Source organism: Ips typographus, linkage group LG2 (assembly GCF_016097725.1).
Source record: "Ips typographus isolate SLU linkage group LG2, UJ_Ityp_2.0, whole genome shotgun sequence".
NCBI lineage: Eukaryota > Metazoa > Arthropoda > Insecta > Coleoptera > Curculionidae > Ips > Ips typographus.
This window is the reverse complement of record NC_138423.1, coordinates 20,772,062-20,796,596: the sequence shown is the minus strand read 5'-3', so window position 1 is coordinate 20,796,596 and position 24,535 is coordinate 20,772,062. Positions and strand designations below refer to the sequence as shown.

The 24,535-nt window shown below is 33.9% G+C and overlaps 3 protein-coding genes across 5 annotated transcripts; 2 read left to right on the top strand and 1 right to left on the bottom strand.

Annotated features, from left to right (window-relative positions):
- The first annotated feature begins 8,488 nt into the window (after positions 1-8,488).
- Positions 8,489-11,996, top strand: LOC145724638 (putative phosphatidate phosphatase). Its single transcript, XM_081972993.1, has 4 exons — positions 8,489-8,600; positions 8,662-8,861; positions 11,638-11,814; positions 11,931-11,996. Exons 1-4 carry the CDS (start codon positions 8,489-8,491, stop codon positions 11,994-11,996), a joined length of 555 nt encoding a protein of 184 aa, XP_081829119.1.
- LOC145725398 (uncharacterized) lies at positions 11,679-24,238 on the top strand. Of its 3 annotated transcripts, none has more exons than XM_081974151.1 (4): positions 11,679-11,814; positions 17,608-17,728; positions 19,044-19,147; positions 19,899-24,238. In XM_081974151.1, the coding sequence occupies exons 2-4, from the start codon at positions 17,613-17,615 to the stop codon at positions 24,023-24,025; spliced, it is 4,347 nt and encodes a 1,448-aa protein (XP_081830277.1). In that variant the 5' UTR covers positions 11,679-11,814; positions 17,608-17,612; the 3' UTR covers positions 24,026-24,238. The 3 variants fall into 3 exon arrangements, with proteins under 3 accessions (XP_081830277.1, XP_081830278.1, XP_081830276.1); XM_081974152.1 differs by lacking the exon at positions 11,679-11,814 and adding an exon at positions 11,941-12,036; XM_081974150.1 differs by lacking the exon at positions 11,679-11,814 and adding an exon at positions 17,206-17,366.
- LOC145725400 (activating signal cointegrator 1) lies at positions 13,777-18,505 on the bottom strand. Its single transcript, XM_081974158.1, has 10 exons — positions 18,459-18,505; positions 16,760-16,861; positions 16,407-16,708; positions 16,232-16,350; positions 16,126-16,178; positions 15,822-16,071; positions 14,895-15,103; positions 14,715-14,836; positions 14,459-14,656; positions 13,777-14,408 (listed from the first exon to the last, which is right to left on the bottom strand). The coding sequence occupies exons 1-10, from the start codon at positions 18,488-18,490 to the stop codon at positions 14,344-14,346; spliced, it is 1,452 nt and encodes a 483-aa protein (XP_081830284.1). The 5' UTR covers positions 18,491-18,505; the 3' UTR covers positions 13,777-14,343.
- Positions 24,239-24,535: the final 297 nt, after the last annotated feature.

Here is a 24,535-nt window from a genome sequence, read left to right as displayed (position 1 = left end):
ATCAAAAAACTAACGTTTGTATGTTGTAAGGCTAGTCCTCGAGGTTTTTTAGTTTAAAATTTAAATTTAATTTTATTTCATAAATAGTTTTAGACCAGGAGCGAAACTAATTAAAAGTGCCATAGGTGTAAGTGGTGGGCGTCATTTAAAAAAAAATGTTAAAAATCAATCAGATTGAAAAAAAAAACTTTAAAAACTTGTCAAGAGAAAAAATAGTAAAAGGAAAAGAAAAAACTTGGAAGAAGCTCTGAAGAGTCTGCGAAACGTGTTCTAAACTTCCCCTAGTAATTCAGACATTTGGACTGAAACCTTTAACTTTTAAGGGCGTTATTTGGTTAGCAGATTTTTGGAAACAGCTTACTTTTGAGCTATTTTCCAAATAATCAGGCAACTGACAGAAGATTGTCTAGTCTATTTTATTTTGAATCGTAACGATTTAGAAATTTGGTCCGTAAAAATTTCTTGGCATCCCTTATTAAAACATGTCAAACGAACATTTGGATTTGATTACTTTGGAAAATGTATCTGATGATCTTGGGGCTTCTTTAAGGGATAACAGAATTCACGTGCAGAATTTTGTGCTTTACACTCTTCTAACTCACCGTTACTGTAACAGATGCGTCAAAATGACACATAAACTAATAAACTAATTGACAGTTCAATGATTTAATAATTTTAAAAACGATACAATCACGAATTCTTACTCTAGAGGGCAAAAAACGAGAAATGTATTTCATGTTACAGAACTTTTTGTTCTGGACGTTATAGTTTTGCCTAATAACGGTCACGAGCCGCCACTGTCATTTAGAATCAATTTTAGGTCAATATTAGTGTAACACAATTTTTTTTAACATTTGACCACTTATCTGTAATTCAAATACGGATCTATTTGTGGCTTTGTAGCAATCGAAAGAATTTTGACCTCTTTAAAGATGCATATGTGGTCTTTCGGGCCCCGGCGACTAAAGTTAAGCGGCGCCAGTGTCATTTCACCACTTTTTATCATAAATTCATCACATTCAGAGTTACAATAATTATTATTAAATGAACTCAAGTTGCTGTAGCAATTATCTTGTTAAAAGAGATTGTAACTGATGATGACTTGTCTGTCTTTGTTAAGCGGCACATATTTGATCCTGAATTTTATCAGACAATCTAGAACCGCAATGTTCTTCGTTTTGGCTTGAACCTATGCATGTAACAACACCTATTATCACTGAAGCGTACCTGACTTCCTTATGGATTTCTAGACCATAGAATTAGATTTATACCCCTGATCTAAAACCTGTAAATTACAATTTTTTACTACCGTGTCAGAAACATCCTGCTTATAGAGCCGCAGGGCAAAAAACCGACGTGAAATTCACGCTTTGGCAATTTTTCCTTCGTCTAAACCCGCAATAGAACGCAAAAGTTTACTTGGTAAATTCAGGTAATTAACTTTTCATAAATAAGAAGGTTGGCTTTAAAGCCCTTAAGGCTTTCAGTTCTTTTTTACTTTTCAACTTAGAACGCCGGTGTAATGAAGTAGAATTACCGGAGAAATTATATGCGTTTTTGCTGCTTAACATACGCGAGACGAAATTGATATAGTTGGAATTATGCATCCGGTTGCCAAGGATGGATATTTAAAGACGTGGAAAAAGGTAAAACGTGCAGTTTGTAAATCGAACACCGTTTTGACCTTTGACAATTCAAATTATGTTCTTCTCGAGCGTGTAACTTTGAACCTTTCACTCCGTTTAGAAGAAAATGTGGTTAGAGATTAAACAATAAAGAAGACACAAATGTAGAAAGAAAGTGCGGCGAAAAAATTTAACAAAAACGTAACTGACAGAAGTGAAGAAGAAACAGCACATAAAACGTCAATTATAAATAGTAAAAAAATACACGTGACTCACGTGTTACAATATTAGTACTTTAACGAATACACAAATTATTATCAGATGACATTATAAGGTCATTGTCAAGTATTGTAACACGTGTTTACTTAATTATTTAAATTTTTGGAGTAGGTACTTCATCTAATGCAATAAAAAGAGATAAAATATATGTTGTGGCAAGATTGTCCTTTATTCTGCTACTTTATTAATAATATTATTATAAATGGCGTTATTATCGAGTATTTTAAAGATTTTCTTCTCATTACTAGTTTAAGAATCATTGAATGAGATTAGAGATGTCTTTAAACTCAAAACTTATAATGTGATATTTAGATAAACTAAAAATTCACAAAAACAGCTGCGTGGCTGTAAAAATAAAATTGACCACAGTCAGGACCTATGACAGTTGAGAGAACTGTCACTCGTATATCTTGAAACGAAATAATACGAACTTGTAATATTTTCTGAAAATACAGAACGCTTGAACGAAAAGTGTTTAATTTAAGATGACGTATCCTGATGGAAAACATGCCGTTTCGATTGTCTATCAATGCAAATCTGGGTAATGTACGCCACTGAGAAATCCAATCTACACGCATATGTAATTTAACCTCAATCAACCTGCTTGTCGGCTGCGAATTTCAATTATTGACTGTTCAAATCTATGTCACGGTCTGCAAAACATTTCCGAATCGAATCCATCATTGGAAGTTTCAAGTGAAATGATTGCCATTTTCCATTCGAACAAGCTAAGGCCGAGACTGATTTGTTGCAGTTTTTCAGAAGGAAAAAAAGTTCGATATTGACCTATTTAGAGTAAACTTACTAGATAACATTGTTACTTTATTAGTTAACATCAAGTTATAAGTGCAGGTTAAACATACTTTTTCGTTAAAACGTTTTCTGAACTACTAGTGTAGTTAAACGATAGTAGGAAACATTTTTTTCGTCACGTGACATATATTTTACAATTTTGGCTGTAGTAATTTATTTTTATGGTCACGTGACTGCTTTTGACTAGTGACACTTCCACTATGCCTTTACAGTGTTGGCAGCTCAAAAATTCTATTTTCACTCACGTGACGTATATTTTACTGTTTCAGCTTTTACCACTTTCTAAATTAGATTCAGCAAATTTTCATAGTTGAAAATACATTTTTATGGTCAAGTGACTGTTTTTAACTGTAGTGTCACTTTGTCAGCTCAAAAAATACTATTTTTTGGTCAAGTGACTTATTGTATTTTACATTTTTGCCTTCATAACCGTTTTAATAGGATTTTGAACCTTTTTGTAATTCAGACTGACTTTTTATGGTCACGTGACTGTTTATGACTAGCGTCACTTGGCCAGTACAGTGTTGCCAGGTCAAAAATTGCCTTTCCAAAATTTCGTAACGTGACTTTTACCATTAAAAAACTTTTACAACTGTCTTAATTTCTTTTAGCCAATTTTCACAACTGAAATTACCTTTTTATGGTCACGTGACTGTTTTTAACTGTGTAGTGTCACTTTGTTTGTACAGTGTTGCCTGCTCAAAAATAACCATTTTTTGGGTAAGTGACTTGTAGTTTTAAATTTTTCCTTCATAACTGTTTAAATCGGATTTTGAACTTTTTTGTAATTCAGACTGACTTTTTATGGTCACGTGACTGTTTTTGACTAGCGTCACTTGGCCAGTACAGTGTTGCCAGGTCAAAAATTGCCTTCCCAAAATTTCGTAACGTGACTTTTACCATTAAAACTTTTACAACTGTCTTAATTTCTTTTAGCCAATTTTCACAACTGAAATTACCTTTTTATGGTCACGTGACTGTTTTTGACTAGTTCCACTTTGCTTTTACAATGTTGTTAGCTCATAAATTGCTTTTTTAGTCACGTGAGACGTATATTTTACTGTTTAACCTTTTATCACTGTCGAAATGAAATTTAGCAAATTTTCACATTTGAAACAAATTTTTAAGGTCACGTGACTATTTTTGACTAGCGTCACTTGGCCAGGACAGTGTTGCCAGGTCAAAAATTGCCTTCCCAAAATTTCGTAACGTGACTTTTACCATTAAAACTTTTACAACTGTCTTAATTTCTTTTAGCCAATTTTCACAACTGAAATTACCTTTTTATGGTCACGTGACTGTTTTTGACTAGTTCCACTTTGCTTTTACAATGTTGTTAGCTCATAAATTGCTTTTTTAGTCACGTGAGACGTATATTTTACTGTTTAACCTTTTATCACTGTCGAAATGAAATTTAGCAAATTTTCACATTTGAAACACATTTTTAAGGTCACGTGACTATTTTTGACTAGCGTCACTTGGCCAGGACAGTGTTGCCAGGTCAAAAATTGCCTTCCCAAAATTTCGTAACGTGACTTTTACCATTAAAACTTTTACAACTGTCTTAATTTCTTTTAGCCAATTTTCACAGCTGAAATTACTTTTCTTATGGTCACGTGACTGTTTTTTTTAGTAGTTCCACTTTGCTTTTACAATGTTGTTAGCTCATACATTGCTTTTTTTAGTCACGTAAGACGTATATTTTACTGTTTCACCTTTTATCACTGTCGAAATGAAATTTAGCAAATTTTTACACTTGAAACTACATTTTTATGGTCACGTGACTGTTTTTAACTGTGTAGTGTCACTTTGTTTGTACAGTGTTGCCATCTCAAAAATAACCATTTTTTGGTCAAGTGACTTGTAGTTTTAAATTTTTGCTTTCATAACTGTTTAAATCGGATTTTGAACTTTTTTGTAATTCAGACTGACTTTTTATGGTCACGTGACTGTTTATGACTAGCGTCACTTGGCCAGTACAGTGTTGCCAGGTCAAAAACTGCCTTTCCAAAATTTCGTGACGTGATTTTTACCATTAAAACTTTTACAACTGTCTTAATTTTATTTAGCCAATTTTCACAGCTGAAAATACTTTTCTTATGGTCACGTGACTGATTTTTAGTAGTTCCACTTTGCTTTTACAATGTTGTTAGCTCATAAATTGCTTTTTAATCACGTCATCTTTTATCACTGTCGAAATTAAATTTAGCAAATTTTCACATTTGAAATACATTTTTATGGTCACCTGACTGTTTTTAACTGTATAGTGTCACTTTGTACAGTGTTGCCAGCTCAAAAATTACCATTTTTTGGTCAAGGTTAAATCGGATTTTGAACATTTTAGCACAATTTTAGTAGTTTAGACTACTCTTTTATGGTCACTTGACTGTTTTTGGCTAGGCTCACTTGGCCAGTAGGGTGTCCAGATTTTCGGTTTGTTGTGGACCACCTTGTATAGCTCTTAACTAAATCAAATCCTTGACTTTTTCGAAAAAACTCATAATTATATTGCGTTATTCCAATAAATTCACGCAAATATTTGAAATATGATTAGCTTTTCGTAGCCTTTGCAACCTAAGCATTAGATCCTGTTAACTGTTTGTCTTACATTACTCGGTAATGTGATCGTCTGGAGTAAAATTGGCGCAAAAACATTATTTTAGTTCAACAACAAAGTGTCAAGTTCCATCTTGATTACTCTGTTTCATATGGGAGGCGGCATAGTAATGTTAGTACATATCCGACTGGCGAGACTTATGTTTATTGATCCATAAGACGTTAAAACATCAATTAACGTTTCCGGCTTCCTGATTTTTTAAAGACTCAAATTTCGAATTGCGATAAAATCTTATTTAATAAGAGTATTGGCTTGTTGTCTGGAAATGGAAATAAACGGAAAACATTCTGACAACGTTTGTTTATTACTTTTAGATTTGCGCTTTTACCAGCTTTTACAAGAGTTTGTTGAAACAGTAAAGTACGATAATCAATCACATCTTGAATCTTAAATTAAACCGACGTTTTAGGTTAAAACATTGCGATAATCAGGAATGTCACCAGTTATATTTCTTATGTTTGTTTAAACAAAATTGATCGATTAAAAGGAACCGCGTTGTGTTTACACTCAAGAAAACAATTCAGCGTCCATTGGATTGGTGACCTTTCAACTCGCTAATTGCGCAATGCAATTAAACTAAGAATGTCAATCTATCTCTAGGTGATAAAAAGACGATTAATTATGTAATTTTTTTATTTTATATATTGTACAACTTCTTATCCGAGGGAATGATTATTTACATATCCCGTAATCAATTTAAGCCAGAAATTCAAGGTTGGAATCTTCTTGGTAACGACCGTCAAAAAACGAAAATTCAGTTTTTGGGATTCTAAATTTGCCACCGATTACGTTGTGCACTGGACGGTTTTAACCGCCAAAGTCACACGGATTCCCAGAAATGTTTGCATTTAAGAAGAGTGAGACATCAAAAGGCTACAGTCCTGTGGGTGTAGGGTCGTTTGTCATATTGTAAACGGAGATTTATTTGTTAGACAGGTAAATATCGTCGGGATTTAGAGGTAGGCAATCAAAAACACCCGAGACTTTGGCGCTTTGCGGTGCATTTTCTACAGAAAAAAGGTCTTAAAAGTGTTTCCACCCTATTTGTGCTATTATATCGTTTTTATGTTATTTTTTATTTCTGTGAGAACATTTAACAAGGAACTTAAAATTTAGTTTTAAAATAAACACTTCTGCTATACAGGGTGGTCCAGTTGTAAATGTCAATAATTCACCAATCCATAGCCAAGTTGTGCTTGTGTTTTTTTTAATTTCATTGTTTACGATGAAAAAGAAATTATCTCTTATAAAATTCTGATTTGAAACTTCTTTTACGATATAATTCAATTATTACTTTCAAAGACCCAAAACTAACCCAACCCAACTTAAAAATTGTCTTGGAAACAGAAAATTCACTTAAGAAGCTTAAAAAATGTAATTGTAGCTAGTTTTCATACTTTCCAGACACTGAAAGACTTTAGTTTTAAAAATTGACTGAGAAAAGATAAAAATTGATTTCAGAAGCTTAAAAATTGTGTTTGTAACCAGTTTTCATGCAAATTGAGAGACTTTAAAATTGATTTGTACTTGTAGACATAAAAAACTACTTTTTCTAGAATTTTTTACTACAAATTCTTACATTTCAACCTTAAAAATTGACTTGAACACCAAAAAGTGACTATGAACTAATAAAAAGTAATATCAAAAGCTTAAAATTTGCATTTGAAGTAAGTTTTAATTTTTAAGACAAATTTCAATATTTTCGTTTTGTAAATAGTTTTAGATAGAGGACATTGACATTAGATTCATGAAAATTGTCTTGAAAACTAACTTTTCTTGCTTTTTACTTTGCTTTTAATTTTCTCAGAATTCTGGACTATTTTTAGTGTTTCAAAACTGCTTTCAGCTTGGAAAATCGAGTTTTAAGACTATCTTTACCAAGTTATTGACACAGCAAACTTAAAAACAATTTTCACATTCTTCATTCTCTTAAAATGGCATTCCAAGCTTTGTCACTATTAAATTGACTTCTAGACACCTCAGTGCTAAACATTTTTTGACTTATCAGGTCTAAAAGCCAGTTTGTACGCTGTCCATAGTCTTGAAAATGTTATTTCAAGCTTCTTCAGTATTAAATTGACTTCTACACTCATCATAGGTGCAATAAATTGTAGCATCTTTAAGAAATTCAGACTGTTTTTAGTGCTTTTAAAGACTGAAAAATCGAGTTTAAGACTATTTCCAAAAGTCGTTTCTTCAGTAATAAATGTAAAAAATTTTGGTATCAAATACTACGATATTAGTCTTGAGAACTAATTTTTAGAAATGAAATAGTACGAATATTTAATTTACTTCTAGACTTGTTTCAGTCCAGAAAATTGAGTTGTACACCAAAGTCCTGAAAATAGACTTTTGGACTCTCTTTAGTCCTAGTAAAATCAGTTATAGCTTTAAAAGTCAACTTTTAGATTATCTTTAGAAGTAAAAAATGAGTTTCATGCACAATACAATCTTTGTCTTGATTTCCGGACTGTTTTTAGTTCTTGAAATCCAGTTTCAAACACTCGACCAGGATGGCAGTTTGAGAAAACAAATTATAAGACTATTCCTAGTAGTAAATAGCAAGTTTTTAGACTATTCGGTACAAATTTGGACTCTCACAAGTCTTGAATGTTCAGTTTTACACTATAAAACGATTTTTTAAATTGAAATTTGTAGGACTGTAAGTTCCTTAGGAAACGTTTTTCAGAAAAATGACATAATGCAATTCAACTTATTTTTTGATTGGCTATCGAATGGTGAATTATTGACACTTAAAACTGGACCACCCTGTATACAGGGCTTCTTCCAGGATCACTTTTTATCCGGATTACTGTCACTTTTGTAGTACAAACACTACTTGTGATTTTATATTTTAATATTAAATACTTAAGAAACGAATTTACAAACTTATTTCGAAAACTTGGGGATACCACTTTTTACTTATTTTTTAGTATTTTTCGAGCTCTATATAACTGCAAACCTTAAAAAAGTGGAAAAATGCACATTTTGTCAAAACAATCTAACTTGACATTTACTGTTTCTGAGTTGGAAACCAGTCAGGGATTGCCTCTGCGAACAGACTAATATTGGTTAATTCAACAACTTTTTATTTTTGCAGATGATCTTGACTGAAATTCTCAACAGGCCAAATGATAGAAAAACGTTTTACTTCATGGGGCGCAACATCCCCTACTGGGTGTACAACGCTTATTGCGCCATCGGTATGTTTGCATTTGGGGGTGCTTGTTCGCAATTAACCACCGATGTCATGAAGTACACTGTTGGTACGTCCAATCTGTTTTGTTTAAATGACTCTACTTAGTGTGAATGTTATACATTTTTCAGGAAGACTGAGACCCCATTTTTACACCATTTGTTTGCCAAACATCAATTGCTCGCTGCCTGAAAACCAGCACACGTATCACATAGACTTCACTTGTACCAATCCTTTGTATATGAACAATGCTAGACTGATGAAGGAAATGAGATTGTCCTTTCCTTCAGGACATTCGTCCTTTTCCATATACACTATGGTGTATTTTGCGGTAAGTCTGGGAAAAGTTTGTTTTGCACGCCACTGAAGTTGAATATCATGTTAGTTTAGCGGTATTTGAATTTCTGAAGGTTAACAAGATACTAATGATATCACATAACTTATTAAAGTGTAAGCAGTTTCAAGATTTGACACCAATAACAATATTATAAAACAAAACAATTTTGCTGTTTTTTATTGAAATTTGAAGAATTAAGTAAAATTTTATTTTTACACTCCTACTTTCTATTCCAAATGATAAAAAATATTTTTTTATTTGTGAGACAAGCCGACAACCGAAACTAAATTGTACTTGTGACACTCTGGACATCATCCACTTTTGGACAAGATAAGTTGGTTAGATCGTCATATTTAAGCTTCTCAATTTAGGGACACTCTATATCTTGCGCGTGGAATGCTAACTTCAGGTGTACCCCGTGAATCATTTCAGCTCTTCGTACATCAACAAAATCAAAGCAAATTAACCTCAATTATTCCTTATTACCTCCAGCTCGATGAATATTAATCAATACGACGGCGTTCTGTAAAGCGTATCAGAAGTAATTTACGCCCTTGGGCGTGTAATAAATTTTGTATAAGCGGAAGCGTCGCGTGTTTTGCTACTTCATATTCAGAGCTTAAAAAGACATTTTTTATTTTTCTCTTTTTAAACATTTCCGTTTGTTTATCTTTTCTCATATTAATTTCATTACTATTAAAGTACTGCCACTACAATAGAGAAAATGCTACTGAGAAGCTTCTAAAATAAGACAGAGAGGCCTCAACGACAGTCTTAAACTTTCCCAGAATGGTTTTAAATTGCCAGGGGCCTCTAGGACCATTTTGATACTTCCATAAACCTCTAAATCCTATTGAAAACCTTTTAAAAAGTAACAAATAAGGCCTCTATAAGTGTCTTAAACGTTTCCAAAGTTGTTTTTAATTGCCAGAGGCATCTTAAGACCGTTTTGAATGTGCCAAAGAATTCTAGATGCTACTGAGAACTTTCCGAAAAGTTCCAGAGCCCTCTACAACTGTCTTAAACTTTCCCAGAACTGTTTTAATTGGCCAGAGACCCCTAGGGCTATTTTGAAAGTTCCATAAACCTGTAAATTCTATTGAAAACCTTCAAAAAGTGATAGAAGCCTCTACAAGTGCCTTGAACCTTCTCAGAGTTTTAAATATGTCAGAGGCCTCTAGGATTGTTTTGAATGTGCCAAAGACTCCTAGATGCTACTGAAACCTTTCTGAGATGTTCCAAAACTTTCTACGAGTGTCTTAAACTTTCCCAAAACAGTTTTGAATTACCAGAACCATTTTAAAAGTTCCATAGAAAATAAATGCTATTGAAAACCTTCAAAAAAGTGACAGAGGGCTCTACAAGTGTCTTATACTTTCCCAGGTAAAACCACTTACAAAAGTTGTTGTGTGTACTGTCAAGATTATTATCATCCTGAAGATGAGATTACTCAAATCTCCCTCACCTCCTAGTTGCATGATAATATCATCATAACTGGCATCAGATTCACCCTGACCATTCATTCTAATAATCTAGTAAATAAAGAAAATTTAAATAATTAAGCTTGAATAAAAATTCTATAACAGGGTTATTTTTAAGGTAAATAACTAAACCTATCTAACTTACTTTCTACCTAAAAATCCTGCTTCTAAATATATCATTGAAACTACAAATGTCTTTAATACAAAAAATTACAAACTACTTACAACTAATACTCTTCGTCAAAGAGTCCAAATTGTCCAAAATAAACCGTCAGTTGACCAATCTTCTTCTTTTCCGTTGAGGTGGATTTTTAACTGCAAAGGCTGTATCTTAAATAAATACATTTTCTTTGAAAAAAAAATATCCTTATTTTCAAGACAGTACCAATGATCAATAAGTTGCAAACACCAAAAGGAACCATGGCAGATTGAAAGAACCTTTAAAATGTTATATTTAAATTCGCTAATTAAGCAGAACGTGCTCAGTCTATTGAAACTGTTACCGATAAATTAAAAGGTATTGTGTTGTTATTTAAAACCGGCCAATTAACACTGATTTATGTGCCCCCACATGGGCGAATATGCTTGCATATGGTCTCATTTAGGTACGTAAAGGTTTTTGCATCAAATTAACGTAAACTCTAACCAACTTAACAAAAACTAGACTAACTAGAAGTCAAACTGAAATTGTATTTTTATTTTGAACTTCCTCCTGGTGTCTGTCATAAACTTATCTAGAGTCAATATTGTTACACCCAGCTGTAAACTTTCGCTTCAAAAGTCAATTGACACGTCCCTGATTAATTCCGTTGTCCTCTTTCCCCCCTTGTTTGTTCTTTCACTTTAATTGATGTTTATATACACTCCAGAGTGTCATAAAACGCAACGAATGAACACAAGTACGCAGACATAAGTGCGATTAAGCCTTAAACCATCGTCAAACGCACACACACTTTTTAGTTTATAAGTTCTTTAATGATACCTCAACGTGCGGATTTACTTGAAAGAGATGCACGGATAACGAGGTGGTGCCAAGAATCGCAGGATGCATAATTTTCACTCAAGACTTTCGATCTGTCAGAGAGATTGCCCAAGGCTTTACCGTGTAATAATATAAATTAAAGAGCGGAGACTGTGTTATGGCTGCGATGAAAAGGCCGGCATTGTTTTGCACGGTGATAATGATCAATTAAGGGTGATTTACCTTCTTGATGTAAAATCCATAAAACCGATTTATTTCTAAACCAACCATTCCATGAGAAAATGTTTCAACTTGATAATTTTTCTAGATATATCTTCAAAAACGTATGACTTGGGATGGCTCAAAATTGCTAAGACACACTATGCAATTTTTGGCTGTTCTATCTTCAGTATTTACCGCAATGACCAGAGTATCGGACTACAAACACCATTGGAGCGACGTACTGTGTGGACTATTACTGGGAACCACCGTAGCCTGGATCGTTGTAAGTGTTCATCCTACTAAAGATTTTCATGTACCTACATTTTGATTTTTGAGTTTAAAAAAAAATTGGCAGCATGTTAAGCATGTGGTGGTGCAACTAATTTTGTCATTTTCCAGGCCGTTTACTTAGCTCGGTATCGGGCCAAGGATATTAATTTAAGAGACACTTACATACCAATCTAAATTGCACAGAGCACAATCATGCATATATAGGGAATTTAAGGTATTTATCACTGTTTTGGATACCTACAAAAAAGGCGAGTGGACGTTTTCTGTCCAGTTGTCTTTTATAACTACATTGTTATAACACACTCACGCTTTTGTTACTAATATTTCAAGCTTATGGTGTTGTGTACACTGTTATTTGTGCTTCTAGTCTTTCTCAAAAATGCTGTAAACTCGTCTGAAGACACAAAAACCCTAACCCGCATCATCAGACTTTGGTGTGATAGTTGTAAAGCACTGTAAAGAATTCATTTTACTTCACTTACGGCTTACGGTATCATTCATTAGCAATCTTGAGTCGTAAATGCATTAATCATTATTGCAATCTTAGAGATGGAAAATTCTCAGAAATTTTGTAAAAGAATATTCTCGAAAATTTACCGCAATTCTTCATGGATAATATTATCTAGTTTAAAAACTGTTAAATCCAAGTAAATTACTAACGCTGGATTGTGTTTTGTGTAATTTTGTAATTTCCAAAGTCAAATGATTCATTTTGAAAAAGTGATACATTATTATCATAACTTTGCAATCCAATAAGCATATTACATAAAAAATCATTTTTTTGCTGGCAGATAATCAACATTAAATGCGTTTAGTTCCAGAGCATGATATATTAACCTAGATAAGCCTCTTGTGGTCTAACTTATAGAATATTTTAACTATAGGCGCCACTGTACAAATTATACCGTATTCTCAAAAATATATTTACCTAAATATGCTCATTTGCTGTAGTTTGATAGCAAAGTTAGTTAAGTGTCTTTCTCTATAAAAGTATATCGATTAAAAAAGAAAACATTTACCTCAGTAATGTCAAATGTAAACCTGAATAATGCGCCTTTGATTATACGCCCTCAAACTGTCTCTCCACAATCGAAGATCACTTCAGTTTTCTCTTTTTCTATTTTCCATTTTCAATATTAACTGAAAGCAAAGTGTTAAAACTTTGTGTTTAATTCTGTTAATGTACCTTTTTAAACAATTATACAACCCCAAATCTGACGTCACAGAATCTGATTTTGGTTATATGGTGATTGGTGATAAAACACACTTTGAGTTATCTATTAACACACTTTGGAGACTTACTCAAATTTGTGCCCACTTTTCTATTTATCGGTCGATCAACAGAACTAATTTTCGTTTGTTTTCTTTTTTTAGGCACGATACTTTTCAACTCTATTCTCATCCAAGAGCGGCAACGATTTTTCAGAACATTCCGAATTAAATGGACATAGCAACAATAGGACCACTCCTCTATCCGTTTGAAGCTCAAGAGACTTAACCGACGCTTTTTCTAGAAACTTATTTAATTAAATTAATTTTTCTGTCTGGAATTGATCTCCCAAAATATAGGTTCGGCTAATAAGAGTAGTGGTTGTAAGTATTTATTTAAATATTTATTTGCTTTTATTAGGAACTGGGCAAATATTAGATCATTTTTAACAAGATGCAGCTGTAGGGAGCAATTGATAATAATAATTGAAAAACGCAGGGTGATCTAATATTTTACAATAAAAAAATCTGTTAGAGTGTAACAAAAGCCAATACTTATTATATTTAAGAATGATAGTAAATACAAAAATTGTACTCCTTTCCAAAGCTGTGATTCCCATATTATATTATTATATAAAGTATACCAAGAAATGTTATAAATGTTCATATATAGATAGAGTTTTGACTCTCTAAAATAATTTGAGTATATATGTGGTACCATTACTTATTAAATTCAAATGCAAGTTCAATACTGAATCAAAATTATTTATATTCTGAATATGTTGCTTTTTATTATATACAACTTATGTGAAGGTATTAAGTGTACAGAAATTTTTAACTAGACGTAATATTATTTAACAAGATTTATACATAATTTATAATGTCTGTATATAATTTATAACAATTATTATTAGGTGGATTGTTTAACAATTTGACTGTAGGAAAAAAAAATTTGATGGCAATACTTGTTAATTTAAATTAATCGTCTTGCAATAACGTTAAGGTTTGCGTGAGTATTATCGATGTGATATTTGATTAAATATCGACGCTTTAATTTTTGTTATTAAAATGTGATCAAATATTATATGATACGGTAGCAGTAAAAAAACTAGAATTTTTATTTCATTCAATTTCAAATCTAGAGAAAATAACTAATAATAAAAAGTTATTATAGTTATTAACTTCCCTTGCTAATACAAATAATTTAAGCCATTTTAAAATTTGCACACTTTTAAAAACATCTGGAACAGTGATAAAATAAACAAAACTCTTATCCCCAGTATATTTAATTTTTTAAATAAAATGTACCCAACTAAACATATTTAGCGTGTTGTAAAGCAATTTTAGCGCATTTATGCAACTCCTTATCCAAAGGATCTGCAAGAAACTTATTAAAATCAACAAAAAATCAGTGTGTGGATACTTACAAATTTTATGCTTGCCACTAATAGGATAAAACACTGGCAATATCACTGGATTACTGCAAATCAAAACGTAAGGACTGTTAGATTCGCCTGTAGAGCCAAACCTTTTTTGGTAAGCTTCCTGATCTAAACAATCCTCAACAGTGACGCACCCTAATAGACAACTAGTCGGGTATTCCTTAGGAAATTTCAATGTGGGGTCTGAAATCCCAAGAATCCACGTAATTGGGGAAAATCCAGTACAATTTGCGGATCAAACCTTTATAAAACTCCCTGTAGAAACTTTCCAGGGCAACAATTTCCTCTTCTTCTGGAGGTTTAGCAGCTGCAGCTATCCACAAACGTCCTCGATGGGTTGTAGCCCAAACACGACCTTCATGTCTACAGGATGATGTTGTTAGTCAAATATAGCGTAATCATACAACATTTTGTGACATACTTTTTCACTCCCGCAACTAGTAAACTTGCATAAGGCTGATGCATACTCAGACACAATCCCTGATCAATTTGTGTGGCCATTTCTTCATCGATAATATTATCGTATTTAATTATCGGCATTTTACTGTCTTCCACCCCTAAATCTTCTGGTTCTAGTGGTTTTTTGTGTCTCATTTGAATTAGGAGATCCACCAGTTCATCGGCGTCTTTCTGATGAAAAAGGGATGCAAATAAGGATTTAGACAGGACTTTAAGATGTATAAAGTTATAAATTACAGTACCGGTAAAACTATTGTATATGAGAAATTTGTGAAAAGTTCCAGAGCCCAACTGTCTTAAACTTTCCCAGAACTGTTCTAAATTGCTGAGATCTCTAGATCAATTTTGACAGTTCCATAAACCTCTAAATGCTATTGAGGATCTTCTAAAAAGTGCCAGAAGCTTTTAGGGCTGTTTTGAATGTGCCAAAGAAATCTAAGTGCTACTGACAACCTTCTAAAAAGTGCAAGAGGTCTTTACAAGTGTCTTAAACCTTCCTAGAGTTGTTTTAAATTGTCAGAGGCCTCTAGAGGCATTTTGAATGTTCCACAGACCTCTAAATGCTATTGAGAACTTTCTAACAAGTTCCAGAGGTCCCTACAAGTGTCTCAAACCTTCCCAAACATGTTTTAAATTGTCAGAAGCCTCTAAGACCATTTTGAAAGTGTCAGGACCCTCTAAATGCTACTGACAACCTTCTAAAAAGTGCCAGAAGCCTCTCAAGAATTGTTTTAAATTGTCAAAAGTTTCCAGATACATTTTGCTCTTTAAGTATTGACCCTTCAGACAAATAGTTGTACATTATAGAATTTTTTTTTTTAAATATACATCTGCTACATAAAATATCAAATAATAAAAAGATAAAAAATGTACAACAATTTAAACTTACATTTTGAACAGGAAGAACTTTTTGGCTCTGCTTTTGAATATTTCTATAAACCTCCTCAACTCTCTTCAAGTGCTTTATGGAATCTTCCAGTAACAACTGCTTCAATTTCAGATCACCTTGGGTACTTTCAATTACTTTCCTACTGGCAAAATCCAAAGCAACTACCATCTTCTGTTTGCTGCCCTCTGATTTTTTTGCATTGATTTTAAAGTAGTCATTATCATCATCAAACACTTTATTCTGTTTGGGTCTTGAATTGAAGTTTTCAGTTTTACTTATTCTTTTAACTAAATGACAAACTTACTTCATTAGTGGTTTAGTGTGTGCAAGACTTTGAACTTCTCCCCTAACATTGATCTACCAAGAATATAAATTATTGTGTGATTTATGATAGTTTGGATGTGATTCACCTCAGTTCCACAATACAAACAAGGTCCAGGACCTTCTTGAAAACAATGTATTCGACCACAGGATAAACAGTTATTCATAAACTCATGTTCTTGCCCCATGCAGTCACAAGGGTGTCTACCTGAATTATTTTATTCTTAATAATTACATTCAATCCGACTGAAGGTAATCTAGTACCTTCTTTTTCCTTTTTTTTCTCCTGGAAATCTTTGATATCCCTAAACTTCTTTTTACCCTTCTTCCCATAGTTTCCTGCCTGGTTATCTTTTTTTGCCTCTGCCAGCTGACTTGAAAGTCCAGTTGACTTTGAAACATTATTGGGCAAAACTTGCTGTACACTCTCCTTCTTTTTCAGCTTATTACCAAACAGAATGTATTTGATGGCATTGTAAGCATGTACATGGGCAGAGTTTTGTCTCTGGACGATATTCTCCATAAATTCTTCATAGTCTTCTTCATGTTTTATTGAAGAAATGTAGCTAGAAGGCAGTAACAAAGTGATTCAATTTAACAATATGGTTAGTGCTTACCTGGCTATGTTGGATTCCACATCATTGCCTAAAATCACTTTTAAGTTGTTTAAGATTTGCTGACTGTTGGACATAATTGCGGTTGTAATAATAACACTAGAACTAAAATTAATTAGTTTATTATTATTTTTACAAAAAGAATAATGATAACATATTTGTTTTGAAACTTTTGAACCCTTTACAGATCTATCACGTGATGTTTTGTGGAGATTCGATAAAATGGTCACATGCTATTAGCCAATTCAAGCCTAATTGACCTCAATGCCGAGGAGAACAAGAACAAACATACCTAACCCTTTTTTAAAGCTACAGGAGTGCAGGATTTTTATCATTTTATTGCCTTTATGTTTATATTTGACTAATTAATTGAAGTTTAATGCAGATATGTATGTCCTATGTTTAGGATGTCTTTTGTCAAAAAACAGTTTCAGTTGCGCAGGCCCAGCAGAAAGGGCAAGCTACTATGAACAGCTGAGAGTTTAAAAATTTGACATTTGTGGCCGTTCGCCGTTCGATTTAATTGTGCACGTGTGAATTAGTTTTTCTTACTTTAATAATTTTTATTCAGTTAACTTACTTTACATACATGTTCTTTGATCTGCTACAGGTAACTCCTTTCACCTTAATCAGTAGTTTACCCCTTAAATCATTCCTCAGTGAATAATATAACTTAAGTTATTTCCTGGTATTTTTTGCAGTTATCAGTTTTTACTCTTGATTTAAAGCTGGATTTTTATCTTCTGTGCGATCTATTTAAAAGATGTTTTATTCTCGTTCTTTTAGTTTAGCAACTTTTAATTTCCTATCATAAACTGTTCTGTATTATACCTAAATGTTTTAAATTTCAGTAACCATGCCTCGTCATCCCATCATCAGTGAAGTGCAAGCAGAAGACCAAGCGACAAATTCACCAGTGAGACGTTCGTCTCGACTGATTAATGCACCATCAGGAACAACTAACACAAATGGGTATGCAATTTTTGTCATTCAAACTCATGATTAAAGTATTTGAATGATAACCCTATATAAGCAGTGTTGTTCTGTATTTTTATTATAAGACTAACCTGATCTATCCTATAATTCCTTTCTAAAGATGTGTCTAATCTATGTCTATAACCAACTTTGATACAAGTGCAGAAATTAAATGTTTTATATTATCCTAACCTGTTTTCAATGGAAAAGTAGGTGAGACATTATTTTAGCAGGATATTTGTGATTGCAACATCACATAAATGATAAAAATAAATTGGTGATAAGACCAACAAGTTTGAACTTGATAGTGTTCTGTTTATGGCAGAAATTACATTAAAACCTACATTAGGTAGTATACAGGAGTGTTTATGGAAAATAAACCAACAACTGCCCAAGAATGGGCATAAACTATCCTGCATACTGTTGGAAAATACTGTATTTGTTAATTATTAGTATGTATATCATTTGAAGGTATGCTTGAAAATTACACATGTTTCAAGTATTAAAATGGATGCATTTTGGATAAAATTTACTTCAAAAGTCTTTCTTGTTTGTGTGCAAAAAGGACTTTTTAGGTTGTTTGAAAGTTGCCTTTTCTGTTGTGTTTGTTTGAAAAGGCATTGCAAAAATTAGTGCAGTTAACACCTAAATCAGTACAGTTGACATTAAGGTAATTTGTAATAAATTTACATTCTATTTATTATACATATTGCAAAATAAAACTTACCTTCCAATAAATCTTCTTGACTGAACTGACATGCTGAAAAAAATTACTGTGAAATTGGGATGAAATGTATTTTTTTGTATTATTTGGGATGGAAGTACTACTACTACTAAATTCAATTTTGCTTATAACCAACACTAATTTTTACTAAATTTGTGTTGAATTTTATTTTTATGTTTGTGTGCATTCAGTCAGAAAAATTCATAGTCACCAAAATGTGGAAATCCAATTTCCAGCTGACTTTGCTTTAAATCAATACTTGCATTTTATCTGTGTCTACTGCCGATTTAGCTTCAATTACTCCTTTAATGCTTTTCTATGCAAATATAATACAGTGTGTGAAAATGTCTATGATGCTAAGTGTGCAATTCAATGTAAGTTGATTGAAATCACAAGTATCACATTTTATAACCTAGAACAGTCAGTAGTCAGTAGCATTGTTCTGTAGGTGCTTAAGACATCTTTCCTTGCTTAATTACTGAATTATGAATTAGTGAATTTAAATCACCAAATCTTCAGATATTTGCTATTCACAGTTTTACATACACTGGAAAACTGTTTATGGTGACACTAATTTTTATTTACTAGAACACAAGCTGAAGGAGACAATAAACCTAAACAGACCAGAACTAGAAGACTTTCTACTCAATCAAATGATGGTACAGATAGCAAAGGCACTCAGCCAAAAAGTGGTAAGTACTATCTTAAAATTAAGTCAAAATATAGTAAGTTAAAGAAAATTGTCAAAAAAAAAGTGTTTTTAAAGCTTAATTTTGTATGCCAGTTTTGAATAAAATGTTGACAAAGATTTACAGTGCTTTTAAACTCTGTCGGTCTTTATCTATAATATTTTTTTATGTGTCTCTAAATCTAGCTTTCAGAATGTTTTATTTTATGCAGAAAGTTTCTAAAACTATTTGTCCACAAATTCTCAAATGCACCTTTTTCCAGAAATTTCAAATACCAGCTATTCCCTAATAATTAAAGACATTAGAGACAGTTTGGAACTCTACACTGAACAAGTTATTTTGAAGAAAGCTTATTGTTTAATTACTTTATAGAGGGTGATTATTTAGCTCAGCGTTAAACTTAGAAAAAAAAGGCCATTTTAAGAAAAAAAATTAAATATAAACATATATCCGATTTCAATTAATTAAAGAACTAATATTCGTTTACTACAAGAGGTAGGTATCATTGTTTTTACCGATTGTCCTTGCAGTCGTAACAACTTTCTGTCAGCTTTGTTCTCTACTACAAAAGTCTTAAAATGTACGCGTATAGCCGTGGAAGAGTAGGCTGATAGAAGTCCTCTAGTTGTTTAAATAACCATCTGTCTGGCAAGTTTGAAGCTGAGCAAAAAAAATTACCCTGTATTAATAAAATTTAGCATGTAATAGTGTATTTTATACACTTATTACTATATTTGTTTTCCCTTTCCTTTAGTCGCAAAACCAACTCGAGCTCGCAGAGGTTCAGTAACAAGCGATACATCGGAAACAGAACCACCAAAATCAGTTAAAACCCGAAGAGCTTCGGTAAGTAAAACCGAAGAGTCGGAAGAACAAGTCAAACCCAAACCTAGAGGGCGTAGAGCATCAAACGCCAGCGAGCTTGAAGTGGAACTACCCAAAACCCCCGCTAGAGCAACGAGACGCAGAGGTTCAGCTACTGAAGAGGTTGTGACTGAAGTTTTAACTCCGGCCAAGCGAGGCGCTCGCGGTCGAAAACTTTCCGAAGACGAAGACGTTAAAAAACCAGCAACTAGAGGACGCAGAAGATCAGTGACTGTGGATGAAGAGGAGGAAGCCAAGGAAGAAGCTGCTACAAAGCTGAAAAGGGGACGTCGTTCTTCGGTGGATCAAGTAGAGGCACCAAAAACTCCAGCTAGAGTGACTCGAAGTAATTCTACCGGAACCAACGATTCTAAACCTGAAGACGCTGATGGTGAACTGAAAGAAGTATCTGTCAAACTTACTCCATTAAAGAAAAAGAAATTAGTGGAGAAAGTTGAAGCTGAGCTGGAATTAAGCATTATTAATGAAAGTGTTGGAGATTTGAATGTTAGTGACACAGGAACCCCTAAAGCATCGCCAATTAAACAGGTAGCAGATCTTTCTCCCAGGAAGTCTCCTAGATTGAGTACATCCAAATCTTCCCCCGTCTCAGAAAAAATTGTCAACGACACCAACACTTCAAAAGATAGCCCTTTAAGTAACAAAGAAAACGTCGACGTTGAAGTAAATACACAGGGCGCAGGCGTCCTTGACAAAAAACCCTCAGTTATCAGTAGAGTGTCTAATGTATTCAAGCCAAATCAAAAAGAGTGCAGCTTTGCGGAGGAACCAATGGATGTTGATATGTCCCTATCTGTAATCGCTCCTGATAATTCTGTCATGGAGAATATGCCTCCAGCCACTGATTCAGTAATTCTAAGCGGCAACGTTCCAACCACTACCACCACAAACATCACAATAGAAAAATCAGAGCAAGAATCGCTTTCTTTACTTAACAAAACTGTAACTTCAAGTAATCAAACGTCAGATGAAACAAATGACGCTAACGACGATTTACTGATTGAGGAAACAGAAAATACAGTGAATATCAGTTTCAAGAAAGTGTCAGAGAGCCCCGATCATTCGTTGGTCGTAAATAATACTGTCGAGCATGTCAAAGTGGTTCTATCCGGAAAAGCTAGCAGTCCTATTATTGGCAGCAATCATAGAAAGTTGCTAAGGAAATCAAGAAGTCCGAATAGAGAGTCATCGCCCAACAGTGACCATCAGACACTAACAGTTTCTAGGGACCCTAGACGCTCTAAACCCAGGTCGAAGACTCCAAGTCCATCCGTTAAAGATCGGGTTGCTGATGATGATTTGAAGGCTTCTCAGTCACCCAAAAAGGCTTTACCAATCAACGAAATTACCACTCAAAATGATAATACTGAAGTTTTACAAGAACCAACTCAGGTAGAAACTCCTATAAAAAATGATGAGTCAATAAAAAACAAAAGTACTGAAGGTCATTTTGCCGATAAGGACAATGATTACGAAGAAATTCTAATACTTAACGATGGGATCTCTCCTACGGAATCTCCTGACTTGAGCCCTGACTCAAGTAACACAGAAGATCAGACAAAAAAATTAAAAATGTCGGAATCCACGCACTATGATTTTGATTTGTCTTCTGACCTTGATGAGCCTAATGCAGGAGATGAAAATATGACAGTAGCAAAACCAGGTCCAGATAGTGTCTGTTCCCAGGATACAGTTGAGTTCAACATGAAAAGCAAAGACAATTCTGTTCACAACAATTCAGATGCTACGGAGCTTCAAATTGATCCGATATCCCAAGAGAATGACATGGACAAAGAGACAGACAACGATACGACTGAAAACTTAAATGAGAGCACGGTGTTGATTGAACGCTCTACTCCATTAAAAACTAATATGGAAGGTGACAAAGCTGATGAAAGTGTTAATAAAAGCGTGGCGGAAAATCAGTGCTTGGAGCCGGAATCTGAGTCTGCTGTTGAAGTTATGGAAACTGAAGAAACTGTTGAGAACATTTTGAATGATTGCTCAATAGCGCAGCCTGAGTCTACTGTAGCAGGCATGGAAACCGAAGAAATTGCAGAAAATGTTAATAAAAACATCACTGAGGATGAGTGCTCAAAACCAGAACCTGAGCCTGTTTTAGAAGTCGGAAAGAGTGAAAACACTGCCAAGAATGAGAACTCAAAAGAGGAATCTGTCTCTGAAGTAGATGTCATGGAAATTGAAGAATCTCATCCTGAGAATGTTGGAAACGTTGTAGATGATGAGTGTAATGCAAAACCAGAGTCTGTTGTTGAAAACGAAAAAAGTGTAACTACTCAAAGCGTCCAGAAAGATACAACCCAGCCTCTTGAAAAAGCTCACGAAATTGAACAAGAAGACCAAAAGAAACAAACTCCCAGTAAAAAATCGCCATCGCGCAAACTAAAACTGGACGACTTTGCTTCAATTAAACTAAGCGAGTACTTGAAGTCCAAATGTGAAAGTTTAGAAGAGTCCAGTGAAAGCGAAGAAGATAGTAAAAGTCAAGAAGATTACAACGAGTTTATTGTAGGCATGGCCGAAGAGTGTGAGGAAGATACCCCGTCAGAAGATAGCAATCAAATAATTGATGAAGGCGAATCTATTGGATCGTCAGATTCCGACCAGAACCTTTTTGAAGATGATTCCTACGACCCTGATGATTCGTTTATTTGTGATGAAGAACCGACTGAATTACTATCCGGAGACGAATACGACCTTGGTAACGAGAAGAAGACGAAAAAAGGAAGCAGAATCATCGATCCTGACACGCTGGATGTCAACAATGGCATTGTTACTGTACCTAAAAAGAACACATCACCTGAAGCAAAACCTAAGAGGTGCCGAATAATAACTATTGAGAATTCTTCAAGCGAAGATGAACAAGAGAAAAAGGAGGTAATAGTTTTGCATGACACTAACGTTTCACGAAGTCCCCAAAATGAGAAAACTAGCGACAGTGTAATTGTGATTGATGATTCTGAAGATCCACTTCCAGTAATCAAAAATACACCTCTAAAAACAGAAATCAAGCAAAACGTGTCACTGGTTGAAGAGCCACCTTCCACCAGGAAATCATTAAAAGCAGAAGAAAGCAAAGAAACTTCGCAGAACGTGTCGCTACTTCAGAACATATCACTGAACGCTCTCACTGCTAGCGCCCAAAAACACAACAGAAAAACTTCTCTGACTTTACAAGAAAATATTCAAGTGGATAATCTTAAAGACCCTGTTGTGAGCCAAAGAATCAATAGTTTGGTGCAATCTTTCTGTTCTACGATCAAGAAAGGTGAGATTTCTTTGAATCTTTCGCTGGAATACGAAGATTCACAAGAACCATCCCCGAAGGAGAGTGAAGAGAAGACTGAAGCCGTTCACATTTTGAGTGACGTGACATTCGTCCCTGAAGAGACCGCTCAGGAAGTTAAAAACCCAACCATTTCAGTTGTCAGTGGCACTCTGGAAGATGAAAGTAACATAATGAACACTGAAGAAAATAACGAATTGGAGGTTGACAATGTTAACCTAGAAGTTGAAGACGAAGTATTTGAAACAGAAACTGTGCAAAATGCAACTGATACTAACAACACCTCCGAAGAAGAAGTCCGTACAAAGCGTAAAAAGTTGAAACGTCGTCTAAGCAAATCTTTGTCTGAAATTGAAACTGAAACTAAAAAATCTAAACGCAGGAAGAAAAATCGTAAACCTAGACACGATTCTCCAGATGTAAATGATCTTAAAACTGGCACTCTTAATTTACTGGAACAACTAGTAACCGACGTGAAAAATCGACCTAAACGAATAATAAAACCATCTAGTTCAATTCCGGAAGGTACATGGAATGTTAGTCCAGTTTCTAGTATGAAACCTTCAACTTCTTCGGCGACCAGGCCCAAACCCCATCCGAAAGACTTCAAGAATCAATTGCTAAATGACCCGAGCCGAGCTAGGCGGATTGAAACGAAAAAATTATTAAAAAAGAAAGGCATTTACTGATTAGTTCAGGTTTCATTAAGTTAATGTGTTAGATTTTTTTCTGTAGATCAGTGTTAGATATTATTTGTTTCTAATGTATTTGTTAAACGTTACCTGATTCACTACTTATTTGGTTTTTAGTTTACGTTTTTTTTAATGAATTGAAACTTTACAAAACGCTTTAAGATGTGGTTTCAATAAAAAACACATTTTTACTCTTTTATTATGCGAAAATAGTGTTTTATTTAACAATTGATAGGTACTTAAATATTTTTCAATTTATTATGGGTAAGTATAATTTTGTTTCTTGATCTATCGTTACGTTTCAGCTTTCTGGAGTCAAGTAACTTTGGGCGCATTCGTTTTCACGCTCCATGGAGCGAGCAGAGCGTTTTTGACGTCAGAATGACGTAATTTGACAGTTGGTCAAAATAATGGTTTTGTCAAATTGCGTCATCGTGACGTCAAAAACGCTCTACTCGCTCCATGGAGCTTGAAAACGAATGCGGCTTTAATGATAAGTCCAATGTT